The 14910-nt window shown below is 38.6% G+C and overlaps 1 protein-coding gene across 7 annotated transcripts in view; it reads right to left on the bottom strand.

Annotated features, from left to right (window-relative positions):
• ADGB (androglobin) overlaps positions 1–14910 on the bottom strand; it is a 128642-nt gene that overhangs the window by 44452 nt on the left and 69280 nt on the right. For 6 of the 7 annotated variants that reach the window (XM_045544534.1, XM_045544539.1, XM_045544535.1 and 3 more), the window contains 9 exons: positions 13322–13451; positions 12552–12587; positions 11896–11929; positions 10846–11032; positions 10317–10380; positions 7548–7650; positions 5299–5440; positions 3806–3920; positions 1546–1713 (listed from right to left, as the gene is read on the bottom strand). In XM_045544534.1, coding sequence (XP_045400490.1) covers positions 1546–1713; positions 3806–3920; positions 5299–5440; positions 7548–7650; positions 10317–10380; positions 10846–11032; positions 11896–11929; positions 12552–12587; positions 13322–13451 — 979 coding nt within the window. The remainder of the gene's footprint in view (positions 1–1545; positions 1714–3805; positions 3921–5298; positions 5441–7547; positions 7651–10316; positions 10381–10845; positions 11033–11895; positions 11930–12551; positions 12588–13321; positions 13452–14910) is intronic. The other variant, XM_045544538.1, reaches the window with a different exon arrangement.

Raw genomic sequence — 14910 nt, 5'->3', positions numbered from 1 at the left:
AAAATAAGAAACTTAATCCTTCCTATAGAAGATAAGGGAAGATATTTCTCCTCCCACACCTTTGTCTTAGAAAACCTGTAATTTGTAAGTTCGTTCTCTCTCTTTCTTTCTCTCTCTCTCTCTCTCATTGAAATGTACCTAAATCTTTTTAAGAACTAAATAAGCTTCTAGACTGTTACAAGTCAGGAAGGTTTTTCTCAAGGACCTGAGAACCATCTTTTTGAAATGTTAATCAAGGTAGACAGCATTCCTATCTCCCAGTTTCTTTGGGAGAGTAGAAGCCTAAGGTTAGCAGGCTCCTTGTCCTAGGTAGCAAAACTAAATCTTTTCAAAAGGCATTAGAAGTTTTTTTCTCTCATATAAAGCTAATTAATTAGCTAACATGATGGTCACCCCTAACACCAAGTGAATTCAGGAATAAGTATGTGTGGCAAATGGTATTATTGAGTCCTTTCACTTGAGGACTAGTTACTGTTTATCTTGATAACCTGTATGAAATGGGCTATATCTGCTTGCTGTATAAAAGGGTGAGATTTTTCTGTCTGTACAATCTCTTAGTGGATTGCTTTTTATACACATCACCTTCTGGCTCACTCAACACCAAAATTGTTTTCTTTCCCTGAATTTGTGAAGGGGTCTTCTATGTTAGGAGAAGATTTTGTTTTTAATTATATTTCCCCAACAACCCCCAACATCCAGTCAAATTTGAATAACAGATAAAACGAACTTTTAGTATAAGTAACTTTTTAGTATACATATATGCCCTAAATATTACACATATTGTTTGTTTTCATGAAATTAAAATTTAACTGGGTGTCTTGTATTTTTATTTGCTAAATCTGGCAATGCTACCCCCCTCCAGGGACATCTGGCAACATCTGAAGTCCTTTTCAGTTGTCTAGAGAGAGGGTGGAGACCAGAGGTGCCATTAAACATGCTGCAAGGCACAGGGCAGCCCCATAACAAGAATTATCTGACCCCAAATGTCAGTAGTGTGAGGATTAAAAAAAGCCAGACCCGTGGTCGCTTGGTTTCAGTGCAGCTGTTGGGGACAGGTCCATACATGCCTGATCTCCCTCCTCAGGGAGCTCCCAGGAAGCCTCTTTGCTTCCGCCCTCAAGGATGTGTGTAAAGCCAGAAAGCTCCCCAGCCACAGCAGGAGCCCAAATTACAAGTGTGAGGAAGTTAAAGCCCCCGAGGGCACCTGTCCACCAGTGGGGAAAACAGTTGTTGGATAAGTGCCGCTCTCTTGCCAGCCTGTAGTGGGACCCTCTCAGGGATGTTTTACACAGTTCATGAGGACCCCCTGCCTGTCAGCCCCAGGAGCCCGCAGCAGTAATGATCACATCCTTTCACCGATTTCTTTCTCTTTCTCCTTTCATTCTTCCCACTCCCTCATTTCCACTTTCTGAAATCACTTCCCATATAAATTGTCTCCATCCAGAATATTTTCTCAGGCTCTGATTTGGGAGATCACCTAGTAGAAAGTTTATCGTGTCAACAGCAAATTCCCTTCTGTGAACGTCATATCCAGAACATGCTTACCCTGAAATGCTGCGCAGTGAGTTCTTTATTGTGGAGGGGGAGAGGGTAGTGAGCCGCTTGCAGATACTTCAGGGCTGCAGCAAATTTACCCTTATCTTTGAAGTTAGCAATCATATTTCCAACAGCTTTCAAAATCAACAGGGACTGCTCTGTAAAGCGGTAGCTCTCCTGCAAAGACAGAGCATAGCAGCCATCTTCATCTGCATTTATTGATGTGTCATTAAGTTTATAACACTTTAATTTCTGTTAAAATATTACACCTTTGCTAGATGGCTGATTCGATAGTTATTTACAGAGAACTTACAAATCAAGACATTTTACTAGGTGCTGTGGTCCCAGAGGTAGAAAACAAGGAATACAACTCCCACCTGGGTGGCAACACATAGAAGGAATGACCGCCTCATATTGGGGCTGAGGGGAACTTCTCCAGAGTGTTAATATACAGACCTAGTTCTGACGGGACGTCTAGGATTAGCTGGACAAAAACTGTGTGGGGTTTGAGGACTGGTAACAGAAGAGATTTCAGAGGGAGAGCCCGAAAGAATCTAGCGCATGCACTGCTGGCTGCCTTCTGCTGTCACTCTGAGGAAACAATAAAAGCAAGAAGGAGGTGGTTCAACTAATTTTTTAAAAATCTGAGGAAAGCCTGAGGTGTTTGAAGACTATCAGTTGGTGCGAGGTGGGTAGCGGTGGAGTTGCCTGGAGCAGCCGGTGCTTGGAGGCCACATGAAGAGGGTGAAAATTGGAGGAAAACCTTTTTTCCCAGAGGGCACCGTGGTGCAGAAACTCTGAGGAATGGCACAGCGAGTGTGTCTGGATGGTGCAGACGCCCTGCCAGGCTGAGATGCTGATGGAGACAGATGCAACTGACTGGCCACCAGAACACATCGCTTCTCCATCACCTCCTCCAAATCCCCCCAGAGCCTAGGGAACGCCGCATCTCAAGGGTTTTTCTCCCTAGAGTGGAACCATGACCAGCAAAGTTCTCTGGTCCCTGGCAGTGCTGGGATGGGCCAATTCTGGCTGTCAGGAGCGTGAGGCCCTCTGCTCCTGGGCCAGTCTTTCCCCTTTTGCTTCTTTGTTAGCGTCAAAGAGCAGGGGGGCTTGGGCTGGAGCCCCAGGAAGCTTTACAAGGTAGAGGAGTGATGACTCCAGGGAAGCAGGAGCTTACAGACCAAAACAAGCGAACACCTGGGTAGTTAAACCACCTAAAAGAAGGCAACAAACTGGATAATGCATACCAGCTACAGCAGAACTATTTTTAAAAAGACGAAAATTTGAAATGAGCAGGATAAACATAGTTAAGGAAATAAGGGACATCTGCTTATAAGGTACACTGGCTGATCTTCCTCCTGTGCTTACCAACCAGGAGGAAAGAGACCTGGAGACAGACAGCACAGCAAGTAGAGGAGGGAGCCATGGGGACTCTTGCAGCCACTGCTACACAGGCAAGAATGTGCGAGCGGGGCATGTCTGGGCCATGAAACTGCAGTGTAGGGGAGCTGGTCTCGAGCCATCTTCTTGCTGCAAGATTTGCTATCTGGCTTAGAGAATCCCACCAAGACAAGGTTGTGCCACTTGGAGTTGGTTTGTTTGTTCATTTGTTTTTGGTGGGGAGGCGTTGGAGCTGAGGAACTGTCAGGAATTATACAGTGGGAAAGCCATAGATGAATCTTCCCTCAAACACACATGCGCAGAGAGGACATCTAAAACTAAGAGAAGACTCCAGAGGAGACGCTGGCCCCATTTATCTCACCTCTTCTTCCAGACTGGTCAGAGCAGAGGAGCAAGAGAAACCACAGAAAGCAGAAAGAGAGAAAGGAGATGAAGGAAAATGACAGAACCTTCCATGGGCAGCCCCTTACCCTCAAATCCCGGAGACACATATTCTAAATTCCTCGGGCCAAGGAAAGAATGAAAGGAATAAAAGAGATCAAAATTTTAAACTGTATGAAAAAGGACTGTACTGATCCTTTATACCCCAAAGGACCAAAGATGTTAACAGATGTCAAAGGGGATCCAACAGAGTAGAGATGAGAACAAATCATCAGAGACAAAAAAAACTATTTTGTTTATATCTCTACAGGGTTTAGACTGTTCATTATACATGTTGCAGTTGGGAATTTCTTGCAGAATATACTTAATAGTTTTAAAAGGTTAAAAAAAATGAGCAAGTTGTTGAATAAAAAATAAAAATAGCATTTAGTACACACTCTTTGAAAATAAAGTACACAAGACTTGCAGTTGCTAAAATATTTACCGGCTCAAAGTTGGGCAGCACAGCATCTTCATCCCCGATGGCGAAGCTCACCATGCTGCAGATGTGTATGGAATGCCCCACGGGGGAGCACGCAGTGAAGAGCAGCATGTGCCTCCTGAGGAGAAGGGACACTGGTGAGGACCCACGAAGGGTGCAGTGGCCTTTGCCTCTGGTAGTTGCCTGATGACGGTTTGGAATTCAAACTAAGTCACAGGTTAGTGAAGAGTTGAATTTTTATAACACAGATGGGATGAACACCTCTGAATTTTTACTCCAAAAGAACCCCAAGAGATTATGAGATTTCTATTTTACTAATTATGTAGGACAAAAGTGGACTAAATGTCAAACTGCTCTCCAGCACGTGGTGGAGGTATCTCCTACACGCTGCAGTCACATCGTGACAGATTGGTCTTGATTTCTCCCTAACAACAAAAATAACTCATGTGGGCATAGGACTTTGTAGATTTCACAGCCTTTTCCTCACAAATGCATCATTTCATGTATGTTAATTGTGTCTCCCTCACCAGCAAGCAGGATCACTGAGAACAGGGACATTCGCGTTCCCTTGGTTATAAACACTTAGAGCGTGTTCAAAACATCCAAGTGGATGGGTTAGGTCCTAGGGGGAAAACATGGTTAGAAGATTCTTCATTAATTCTCTCTGCTTGGTGGTCTCAATGGATGAGCACTCAGACAGAGTAATTTGATATCTGGGAGAATCTCTCCATGCCAGAGTGTTTAGGGCAGATGTGAAAAATGTTGAAGTTTTAAAATTTATTATTTTCTAGAAATACAGGATGCTTGCCATACACTAATTTAACATTTAATTTTGTTACTTATGCTTTGCTTTTTGCACAAGAGCTCTAGTTTTTCATTGAACACATCGAATTAGCATGATTGATCTTGGGGAAAAAAAAACCTAGTAAAAATATCTATTTTATCTGAAACATAAGGTAATATTTTGAATTTTATTCATCAAAATCAAGAAAATTTTTTCATTGTACATATTTTCTTTAAAATGGAAACTGGGATGTGTTCATCCAGCTTTGTCTTAATTAAAAATAATATCTAACAAAAATAAACTACAGGTAAAACTATAGATTGGCAGAGGAAAACTCTATGTTTATCAATCTTTGTTTGAATAAAATCAAGGTTCTTGCTATGGAATATAATAAGATTCGTGAGAAAATAAAAGAAATTCTTTAACAAATTAATTTTAGAAATTGCTAAGTTAAACAAGTTTAAACAAGATTGTTTACTAAAGAAGTTCCCAGAATCTTTGACAATTATGAATCCTCTAAAAGATTTAGTGTACGGCATTTCTGAATTTGTTTGTTTATGAAATTATTTTTCTCAAGAATCATGATAGACCTGTGCCTTGTGAAATCACTTCAGGAAACAATATCCTGGAATCCATGTTGTTTACTTCTTTAGTAATCAACAGTTTACAAGGCTTCAGAAAATTCTTACTATGGGAAAAATGAGGTCCATACCCAACAGGCAGGCGAACCACTGTAGCCTTGGTGGCATACGTATGAATCTTCTGAACAAGATTGCGTGGCTTCAGAGATTTCCAAGAAATTGTTTCAACTGTTAGAAGTCCAGGCTCAATGGGAGGGCTGTCTTTTGTTAAGGCTTTAAGATAAGTGAAAAAATATTGAAATTTGATTGTGGAAGTATAGCCTTCACTCGGATTGTTTTTTATCCAGAGACAACATAAATAGTGGTAATAATAATAAATAATTAGAGATATCTAAAAAATGTTCATAAAACATTAGACATTATTCCAGGTAAATAATTTTTGAAAATATTACTGAAGTGGAATACGGATCTTCCTCCTTATCCTGTATTCCTCCTAATAATCATCCTCTTAGGAGAAGAAACCAGGAATGGGAAAATTAGGAAAAGGAGGACATATAGGTATATTTCATTATGGTATATCATCACTTTTATTAATGCTATCTCTAAGGCAGTAATTACAAATACTTCTAAATGCAATTTTAAAGGAAGGAAACGTATCACATGTGCGGGGAAAAAAGATTTTTCTAAGATACTGTTGAAGCAAGTCAAAATATCTCACTATTTATCTAAATTTTTACCTTTCATTTGCAGTTTTTGACTTTATATAGAAAATAGCAAGTAATTAACAAAATTTCATTTTGATATCAAGTTTCTATTTCAAAATAGACAAATAATATAGACTATTCTTCATCAATGACTGAGAGCAAAATACTTTTTTTCCTATTTTCAGAAAATACTGAAGTTGAGGACAGAAGGTCACAACATGGTCTAAAAACTGCTTTCATGTATATAGAATTGAAATGTTCTAGGGCATGATGTGGCTTCAGTGCTGTCGGTTTGGTAGACTAAACTTAGTTTGCTAAACTTAATGAAAGTTTATTATACAACAAGTATTTATTTAGCACATACTATATGCTAGACACCCTTCAAAATATTAAGGTAACTTTGGTAAAAAATAAAACTAACTCCCTGTCCTCAATGTTGACAAGACGTTCAATATTTAGCTTTCAGCAAATATGTATTGTATACCAACAGTACCAGGTACTGTTAATTTGAGCTTAAGACAAATGCTTTAACAAAACAGAGAATCACATAATGATGTTTTATGTGTGTGCAGGGGATCAGGGACAGTGCACAGTTTAGAACAGGAAGGAAGGCAGAGGAGAGCTTGAGAGAATTCACTGTGGGAAGATGAAGTAGGTTATTTCTGATTTCTCCTGTCTTTTCAGGGAAAACAGCAGTAAGGTCATCAGCTGAAAATGAGTGAAAGTAACAGTGGGTGTTGAATATTTGAAGAGAAACAGAGAGCAGACTTGAAGGTCTGCAAATAGTCATCCATAGGAATGAGAGTGGGGAAATGAATGAACTAGACAGCTGTTGGCAGAGCTTTGTTGAGATTTGTCTTTCTCAATTTTAAGCAGGGATAGGCAGTACTTTTTTTCTTCCAATCACATTCAGCTTCTCTTTTGCAACCACAGGTTAGGTGCAGAGTTGAGTTTAACCAATATTGAGATTTTGCCAGGAAAGTAAGATGAGAGGATAAGAAGGGCAAGTGTTTTGAGGGTATATGCAAGGATATAATTACAGTGAAGGACTATAGAATCTATGCTGGGAATGAGAGGAAAAAGGACATGAGAAGAGAGATGGACAGAGAGAAAAAGTAGAGTAGAGGAATGGAGGTCCCAGTGGAGTCAAGAATTGTAGGAGTGGGAGTTCTGGAGAGAGTGAAGAAAACAATGAGGAAGCAGGGATCAGAGAGTGCAGTGCTTGAAATTGAGATGATTGAGACGATGCACTAATTGGTAAAGATAAGGTCTATAGTGAAACCACAAAAGTAGGGGGCAAGGTGGGGTAGAGGAAAAGATTGTTGGGATTGACAAACCAAAGAATGTTTGTGTTTTTCAGTAGATTTTGAAACAGTCAAGAATGATGACATGTATAGGTGAGGGGGAAAAAAAACAGAACAACTAGGTATGCTTAAGAGGTGAACAGATGAGTGCAACCAGGAGAGGTGCCACTGGCAAGAGTGAGTGTGATCCCTGATGTCTGGGTACTAACAGCATTGGAGGAGGGGTACGGGGGGTCCTGTGGGACTCTTGAGAAACTCTGGAAAGGGAAGAAGTTCCTTTATCCATGGCATAAAGATCTCATCATTATCGCATATTGGGTTGCATATTGGGATCAGGGCTTTAAGACCATCATTTTCTCAGAGCCCTCTTACCTCCGTATTCTCCCCAGCGTACCAATGCAGAAAAGCAAACCAGTAGTTCGATAGGTTTTAGACTATCCACAAACAGGTGGTAGGGCACACGTTCTTCTGAGAACTGCAAGAAATTAGGTCAACCATCATACTTATTATCAGTCCATTATGTTCTACTCCTAATGATAATACAGTACAAAACCTAACATTTGTAGGAAACTTACTGTGTTCTAGGTATCACAGTAAGTAATTTATGGGTTTAATAATATAAAGAAAATTGTACTGGTGAATGCTGAGACCAGCCACCATGTCAAAGAAGCAAAGCTCTTCTCTGTGAGGGAAGAAGAGGGATATGCTTGTTCCAGAAACGAGAAAGAGAGGAGGAGGCTGGGCCCAGGGCTGAGCAGTGCTCAGAGAATGGTTCCTGACAGGCAGGGAGATCACACAGTAACTTTGGCAGAGAATGGGAATGTCTAATGGGGATGCATTGAGGTTTTTTTTTTTTTTTTTTTTTTTTGAGACAGAGTCTCACTTTGTTGCCCAGGCTAGAGTGAGTGCCGTGGCATCAGCCTAGCTCACAGCAACCTCAGACTCCTGGGCTTAAGCGATCCTACTGCCTCAGCCTCCCGAGTAGCTGGGACTACAGGCATGAGCCACCATGCCCGGCTAATTTTTTTGTATATATATTTTTAGTTGGCCAGATAATTTCTTTCTATTTTTGGTAGAGACGGTGTCTCACTCTTGCTCAGGCTGGTCTCGAACTCCTGACCTCGAGCAATCCACCCGCCTCGGCCTCCCAGAGCTAGGATTACAGGCGTGAGCCACCGCGCCCGGCCATTTGAGGTATTTTAAAGGGTAATATGTGATATAAACCCTCTTGTCCTTCTTTCCACAAAATCTTCAGAAATATATTAATCCATTGCTTGCTGATGCACTAGAGTGTAGATTTTTGTTTGGAGATGCAATAACGTGCTGAGTAAAATCAGAACTTCCCTCAAAAGACAGCCACATACGGGATAAATGTACATGATTTTGATTCATCCTGTATGGGTACTATTTATATCCCTGATTATAGATCAAGAAACTGAAACTTTGGTAAGTGATCTACCAAAGGTCACAGAGCTTGTAAGTGACAAAGGTGAAGTTCTAAAGCAGGTGTATCTATCTGCCTGACTCAAAGGCTGGGACTCTTGACTGTGGCATTATTATTGTCTCTCAAATTCTCAGTGCTTCAATGTAATTTTGTCTACTGGCATATGGGAAATATGTTCACTATACTTTAAAAGCTTTTCATATTATTTTACCACAATATTTAAATAACCAGTAAATCAGTGAAAGAAAAAATTTCTAATAATGCTATTTAAAAGGAAATTTAGTTATTGAATCAAGTATAACAAAATTGCTAGAAATGCTTGGGAAAAGGAAACTATGTTTTAAATTATCACCCCCATATTTTTCATCAGTTATCATTTGACACGATTTCATTTGTTTCCTTTCAGCTACAACGTGTATACATGCAAATATGCACTATCTGAAAATATGAGGGACCCCTGGACCTGCCAGCCCAGCATTTGTGCCTGAAGAGATTCTGCACTGAGCTCATTTGCTGCCATTTTTTAAGGGTCTTCATAAATTCAAAACAGTCTTCTGGATGTCTTCATAGGTAGACTTCACAACTAGGTGGACTATTTCTTCCCCCTAGTCAGTACTACACACCTGCCTCTTCCTCTCAGAGTAGGCAACCACCTACAGAGCCCCTCCTGAGGAATGCTCAATTGGTTCTCTCTGCCCAAGTTTTCATCTCTGACAAGTGCAATGGGAAAGTCATTTCAAAGACTATTTCCTTCCCCCACCTCTGCAGACTGCTCCTGGAGCCGAGGGATTATCCTTAGGGGCTTGGATGGCCTTGTCCTGAAACAGGGAACCATACACGTTTCGGTACAATTTAATTTCCCAGAATATGTGTTATAGTTTTATCAAAATTCCACTCAATGCATAATTTGTTAATTAACTTATTCAACAATTTTTTTTTTTTTATTGAGCTCCTTCCTCATGCCAGGAAAGGTCGTGCAATGGTAAAGAAAGGAGCACAGTCCTTCTAAAGAGGCTAACACCAGGCAGGGGCAGGGAGGGCTCAGAGGAGCGATCAGGCAGTAGGGAGGGTAGGAGGTGAAGAGCATAGAGCTTCCAGAGCGCACGAAGTTCAGCCTCTTAACCCAGACTGCAGGGCAGAGAAAGAGGCCTCACAGTCAAGGCCATCTGTGCTGTTCCGAAGGGCTTCCAGGTATTAGCTGGAGGAAGGCAATAGGGACAAAAGGGAAGAAACTCCAGGAAGAGGGAAGAACATGGAAACAAACAAATAAACAAAAACCCAAATCTAGACATGACAGTGAAAATGTGCTTATGTGTTAGGAACTATATACTATTCAGTAAATATTAATTGAAACCAAATCTAGTGAATTTATTTCTATGGTTATCTCCTTCATTTATTAGTGAATCAAAAATTTTTTACTGTGAATTTGTATAGTGCAGCTCAGGATTTAACTACTACAGCATAATCAGATAGATCACATTTGGGGTTATGAGCTACTGGAATTTTGCTTATTGTCTGGACAAAGGATTATTAGGAGCCTCTAAAAATTAATTTTTTAATATAATTAAATGTTATATAAGTGTAAAATAATGTTACAAGTTTAGAAATGCTTCAGAAATTTGAAGGTGTTTTTCATTAGTGTGACCCTACCAAAAATTTGAGTATAAGAAGGGGAATAGAAGAGATAATATATTTACCTTGATTTCTGATTTTTGAAAGTTAAGACAATATGCACTTGGCTTGTGAAAAATATATATATTCCTGAAAAAGATAATTTTTAATAGGTTATTGTCATTATATGCAAAAATTAATACTACATGTTAAGTTTCTTAGAATCAAATAACTATAGGCAGAAAGTTTAAAAATATGACAACTGTATTGAGTTAGTTGCCCTAAAGGGACAAAAATGATCCCAGTGAATAAATTGTCTTCATCTTAACAAGTCTTCCAGGAGAAGCTGAAACTGGCTTGAGATAGGTTTGGCTATTAATGTGTTATGTGGATAATCAGTACATTTATTTTTCCCTTCTAAAACATTTATTTGATAGTACACCAACACTAGGCTGATACTGACTTAACTCTTTTGAATGATATCTAAGAATTAATAAGGTATATAACCACTGTAGTAAATACACAAAAATAAACCCCGATGTGAATTTGTATAACAATGCAGCTTAAGATTTAACCACTATAACGTCATCAGATGGATCACTTTTAGGTACTTACTGAAAGCATACACAGAAGTCTTCAAAATCTAACCATACTTCTTTGGAAACACTATTATCTATTGGTGGAAGTTCTTCTTGCAATTTGTCCTGCGTTTCTGTTGCCGGGGTGACCAAATCTTTTTCCGTGCTAACTCCATCAATTTGGTGGCCCTCGCCCAATCCAAGATCTGTTTGTTCCTGTGTGCCTAGCAGAAAACAAACATGTCAAACACATCTTATATTGTTAAATAATTTAAATATGGAAAATTATGAAGGGGGGTTTTAATATCAGTCTATTTGGGGGAAAATATTTACTGAGATATTCATTTGCATGCAGGCCTCAAATTTGTGGAGGCCCATGCAAAGACACGTTTCATATATTTAGGAGAATTTAGTCATAACTTCTATGCATATCAGAGTGTTCAGAAATTTTGAAACCACTTTGATAAATGTGTGCCTACATTCTTTGGAGATTGTGAAGTTACAACAGAAATTATCTAGCTTATATACTTAAAATCTGCTATGGACTGACATATAAGAGGAGATGGCTTAGACAACGAAAGGGGAAATGAAAACTTGAAAGGTTTGCAACAAATTTGTTTCAGTAAGTCATTTAACAACTCCCCACAGTTGGTGATTCTATAGCCTTCTTTTATAATTTATTTACCAAGTAATGTCATAAAATGCTTGTAGATTTCTGGATCCAAACTTTTATATATACACATGCCACACAACCCTTTTTTGAAAAAATTTGAGTCTTGGCCAAGTCTTTATTTAAGAACTGAGGAGTTAGCATGGTTTCAGTTGTTTGATCACAAGATGCATGCATTAAAACACATGCACTTTACTCATGGATCCTTAATCAGATCCTCTTTTATGTTTAGCCTGAATTCAACACATGAAATTATCTCATTTTTCTAGCCCAGAGCAGATTAGACTCAACAAGTCAGAGGAGACACTAACGAGGCTGCTGAGTGCCAGGAATGGACAGCTAAGGGCTGTCAAGAAGCAGAGACTTCTGTGTGTCTTGAAGTCCATAGAAAAAGAAGTCATGAGATTATTAATTTACCTTTTCCAGGTATAGCTTGTGCAGAATTATTTCCCTAGGAATTGAAAGAAACACATTAAAAAATCGTTTTGAATTCAATAAAACATTACAGCTATCTGAAGCACCAAGGTTCTTAAAAGAATTAAGATAGTTTTTTAAACATTGAAGAAATATATTTCTGGGAAAACTTACTAAAAATAGAGTAAAATGGAACTTAGTTTTAATCTTACAATTCAGAAGATGTGAATTTAATTACACAATTGGCTCAGAGTTTAAGTTTGTGACATTAAAACACATAATGTATTAATTCATTAAGTGGTTGAATTGTAAAAGTTAAATCAGTAATACCCCCAAGTAGACATATTACTTTGTATGAGGAATCTGTCCTTAATACAGAGAAATCAATGAGATTATGATTGTCAAGTAATGTACAGAACCTAAAAGGGCTGTTCTCAATTACAAAAATGATTCCTGAAAATTTTAGCAGGGAAATTAAGTTGAATTTATGTGTACAACTCTGTTTTCTCTGGAACATAATTAAAATAAAGGTAAAAAATAAAATGGTATAAACTCATAGAGACTGATTATCAGTCATGTGAACAATATTTTGGATGATGTCAAGTCGATGGAGGAGATAGAGTAAAGATAAGTGAACGTCAAGTATGAAGCAAACCTACCCATGCCTCATGACCCCAGACACAATCAGCAGGTATCTGAGGAGGAGAGAATGAGATACAGCCTGAAAACATGGAAATGGGTTGAATGTCTATATAAGGAACTCCACTTATTCTCCCTAGTCTCTTCTGGTTTAGCATCTAGCCTTCTTCTGCCTACACAGGACACTGGAAATTGCTTCAGGTGGAGACATTAAATGAGAAGCCTCTATATCGGAATTCACAGATACCATGGAAAGCAGGAGAGGCTAAAAGAATATATAATATGAATCTGAGCAGTATAAAGAATACTATTAATATTAAAATAAATATCTTATGACCTAGGTTAGAAAATGGAATATTCATCTACTATAGAAGTCCCCTGTGTGTTTCTTTGGGTTCATATTTCCTATCTGCCACTCAGACTTTAGTATTAAACAGCTCTATACTCTTCTAATTTTGCCAATTATGTGTATATTTGCAAATGACATATAGCTTAGCTATTCACATTCGAATGTTCAGATCTCTTGAAGCCAGTTTGCTTTGGAATAATTCAAAATAACATTTAAGCAGAACTTAAGTTACTGATTTATGGCAGAAATATGCCATCAGGAATAAAATAGTATGTGAATGATAAAGGAATATACACTATAGCCAAATTCTGACTTTCAGAACTTTCTTTAACATTTAAAGCAGAATAAAATAAAATATTAACTGCATTAAAGTTATTTCACAATTTAAGGAAAAAAATCTATCTTTAAGAGGTGGGCCAATAGTAAGAGTAACATAGTTACCTGAGACAGAGCTCCTGTTATTTGACTCAAGTCTGTTTGGCTAAAGGTTGAAGTTTCATCAGTTTCAGAAAGAGAGGGCAAACCAGAGCCTGGGGGCATCCCTTTCTTAATAACAGAGCGTACATAATGCCTAATGGGAACAAAAACCCCCAAACTTCTGTTATTTTGATCTCCATTTAAAGTTACTAATAAATAACTACAGTTTTGTCATGAGGAGTTCTGATTTTGTTCCTCTTGTCATTCCATTCTCTTATCTAGTAATTTTTTTACTTCATGTTAAGATGTTGAATCACGCACTACTGAAAAAATACTCTGTATCAGTCAACGTATTGATGTAACACATTTCTGGAACACCGTTTGGTTTTAAAGGTATGGTGGTCATCTTTGGATTTTGATGATCAAAACATAGTAATCTGACATTTAGAATTGATTTAATTAAGTATCAGAGTAATGTGTCAGTGAAACAGGGCTCAGAGTCGAAATTTAATCGTGAGTCTTGAGCACTTACAGTACACTTCTTCTCAATTGCTGATATGACCCCAAATTGCCCTCGCCATCGCTAGAATTTTATAGGTGCAATAAAAAGAAATTTGTTATAGCATATATATTTTAGGTAAGTGTGTCTCAAAGTTAAAACTAAATTCTTTGTATATACACTTCATCAATTAAAATTTTTTTTTGTCCAGTTAGTGTTCCGTAAAACTTAAGTCATCTCTAAGTAAACTTCTGTGATTTATATGAAACTGCCACTAGAGGGTAGCACAAACATATTTGTTAAGCTCCAATTCTATCAAACAAGGCCATGAGCCAAGAACAGGCAAACCTGGAGTGTTCCAATGATAAAAAGTTGTAATAGCAGTCACTTTCAAGGACTCGCCAAAAAAAAAAAAAGCAGGGGGGGGGCTTGCTCTTATGTTGACCTGAGAACTCTGTACAGCAAAGCAGGGCAAGGGACATGTCTTTTACATAGGATGAAATGCCATTCACATATCTTTGCCTTTGGCTCTGCTAAATAAAATGAATATGCAATGCATTCATAGCAGATTCAAGCAATGAATAGATTAGTTGAATCCAATCAAGTGATGAAGTCTCCCGTAACTGAGTATTAGAATTTCATCCACCCTAATCAAGTAATAAAGCCAAAAGAAAATACAGGAATATCAAGTAAGGGAATAATTCAGGGTATTTGGTTATGAAACCAGCCCATTCATGGTTGCTGTTAGCACAGAAATTCTAAAAGCCTAGGTATAGCTATTTAAATTGAGAAAGGTTGTCCTGGTGGTCTGCAGCTCCAATTCTTACAACCCCCCAAATCTCTGATTAGTATGCAGATTTGATTAGCCATGAGATAAACAAAACTTAGTTGAAATGGCAAAATCATCATCTTAGTGGGTGTGATGTTTAATTTTAGGTGTCAACTTGACTGGATGGAGGGATGCTTAGCTGGCTGGTCAAGCATCATCCCTGGGTGTGTCTGTGAGGGCGTTTCCAGAGGAGACTGGTGTGTGAGTCAGTGCACTGAGTGGGGAAGATCCGCCCTCAATGTGGGCAGGCAATCCAATTGGCTGGGAGCCTGGATGGAACAAAAA

The sequence above is a fragment of the Lemur catta genome, chromosome 2 (genome assembly GCF_020740605.2).
Source record: "Lemur catta isolate mLemCat1 chromosome 2, mLemCat1.pri, whole genome shotgun sequence".
Taxonomy (NCBI): Eukaryota; Metazoa; Chordata; class Mammalia; order Primates; family Lemuridae; genus Lemur; species Lemur catta.
Note: the sequence above shows the minus strand (reverse complement) of the source record. Positions and strands in the feature narration are given on the sequence as shown.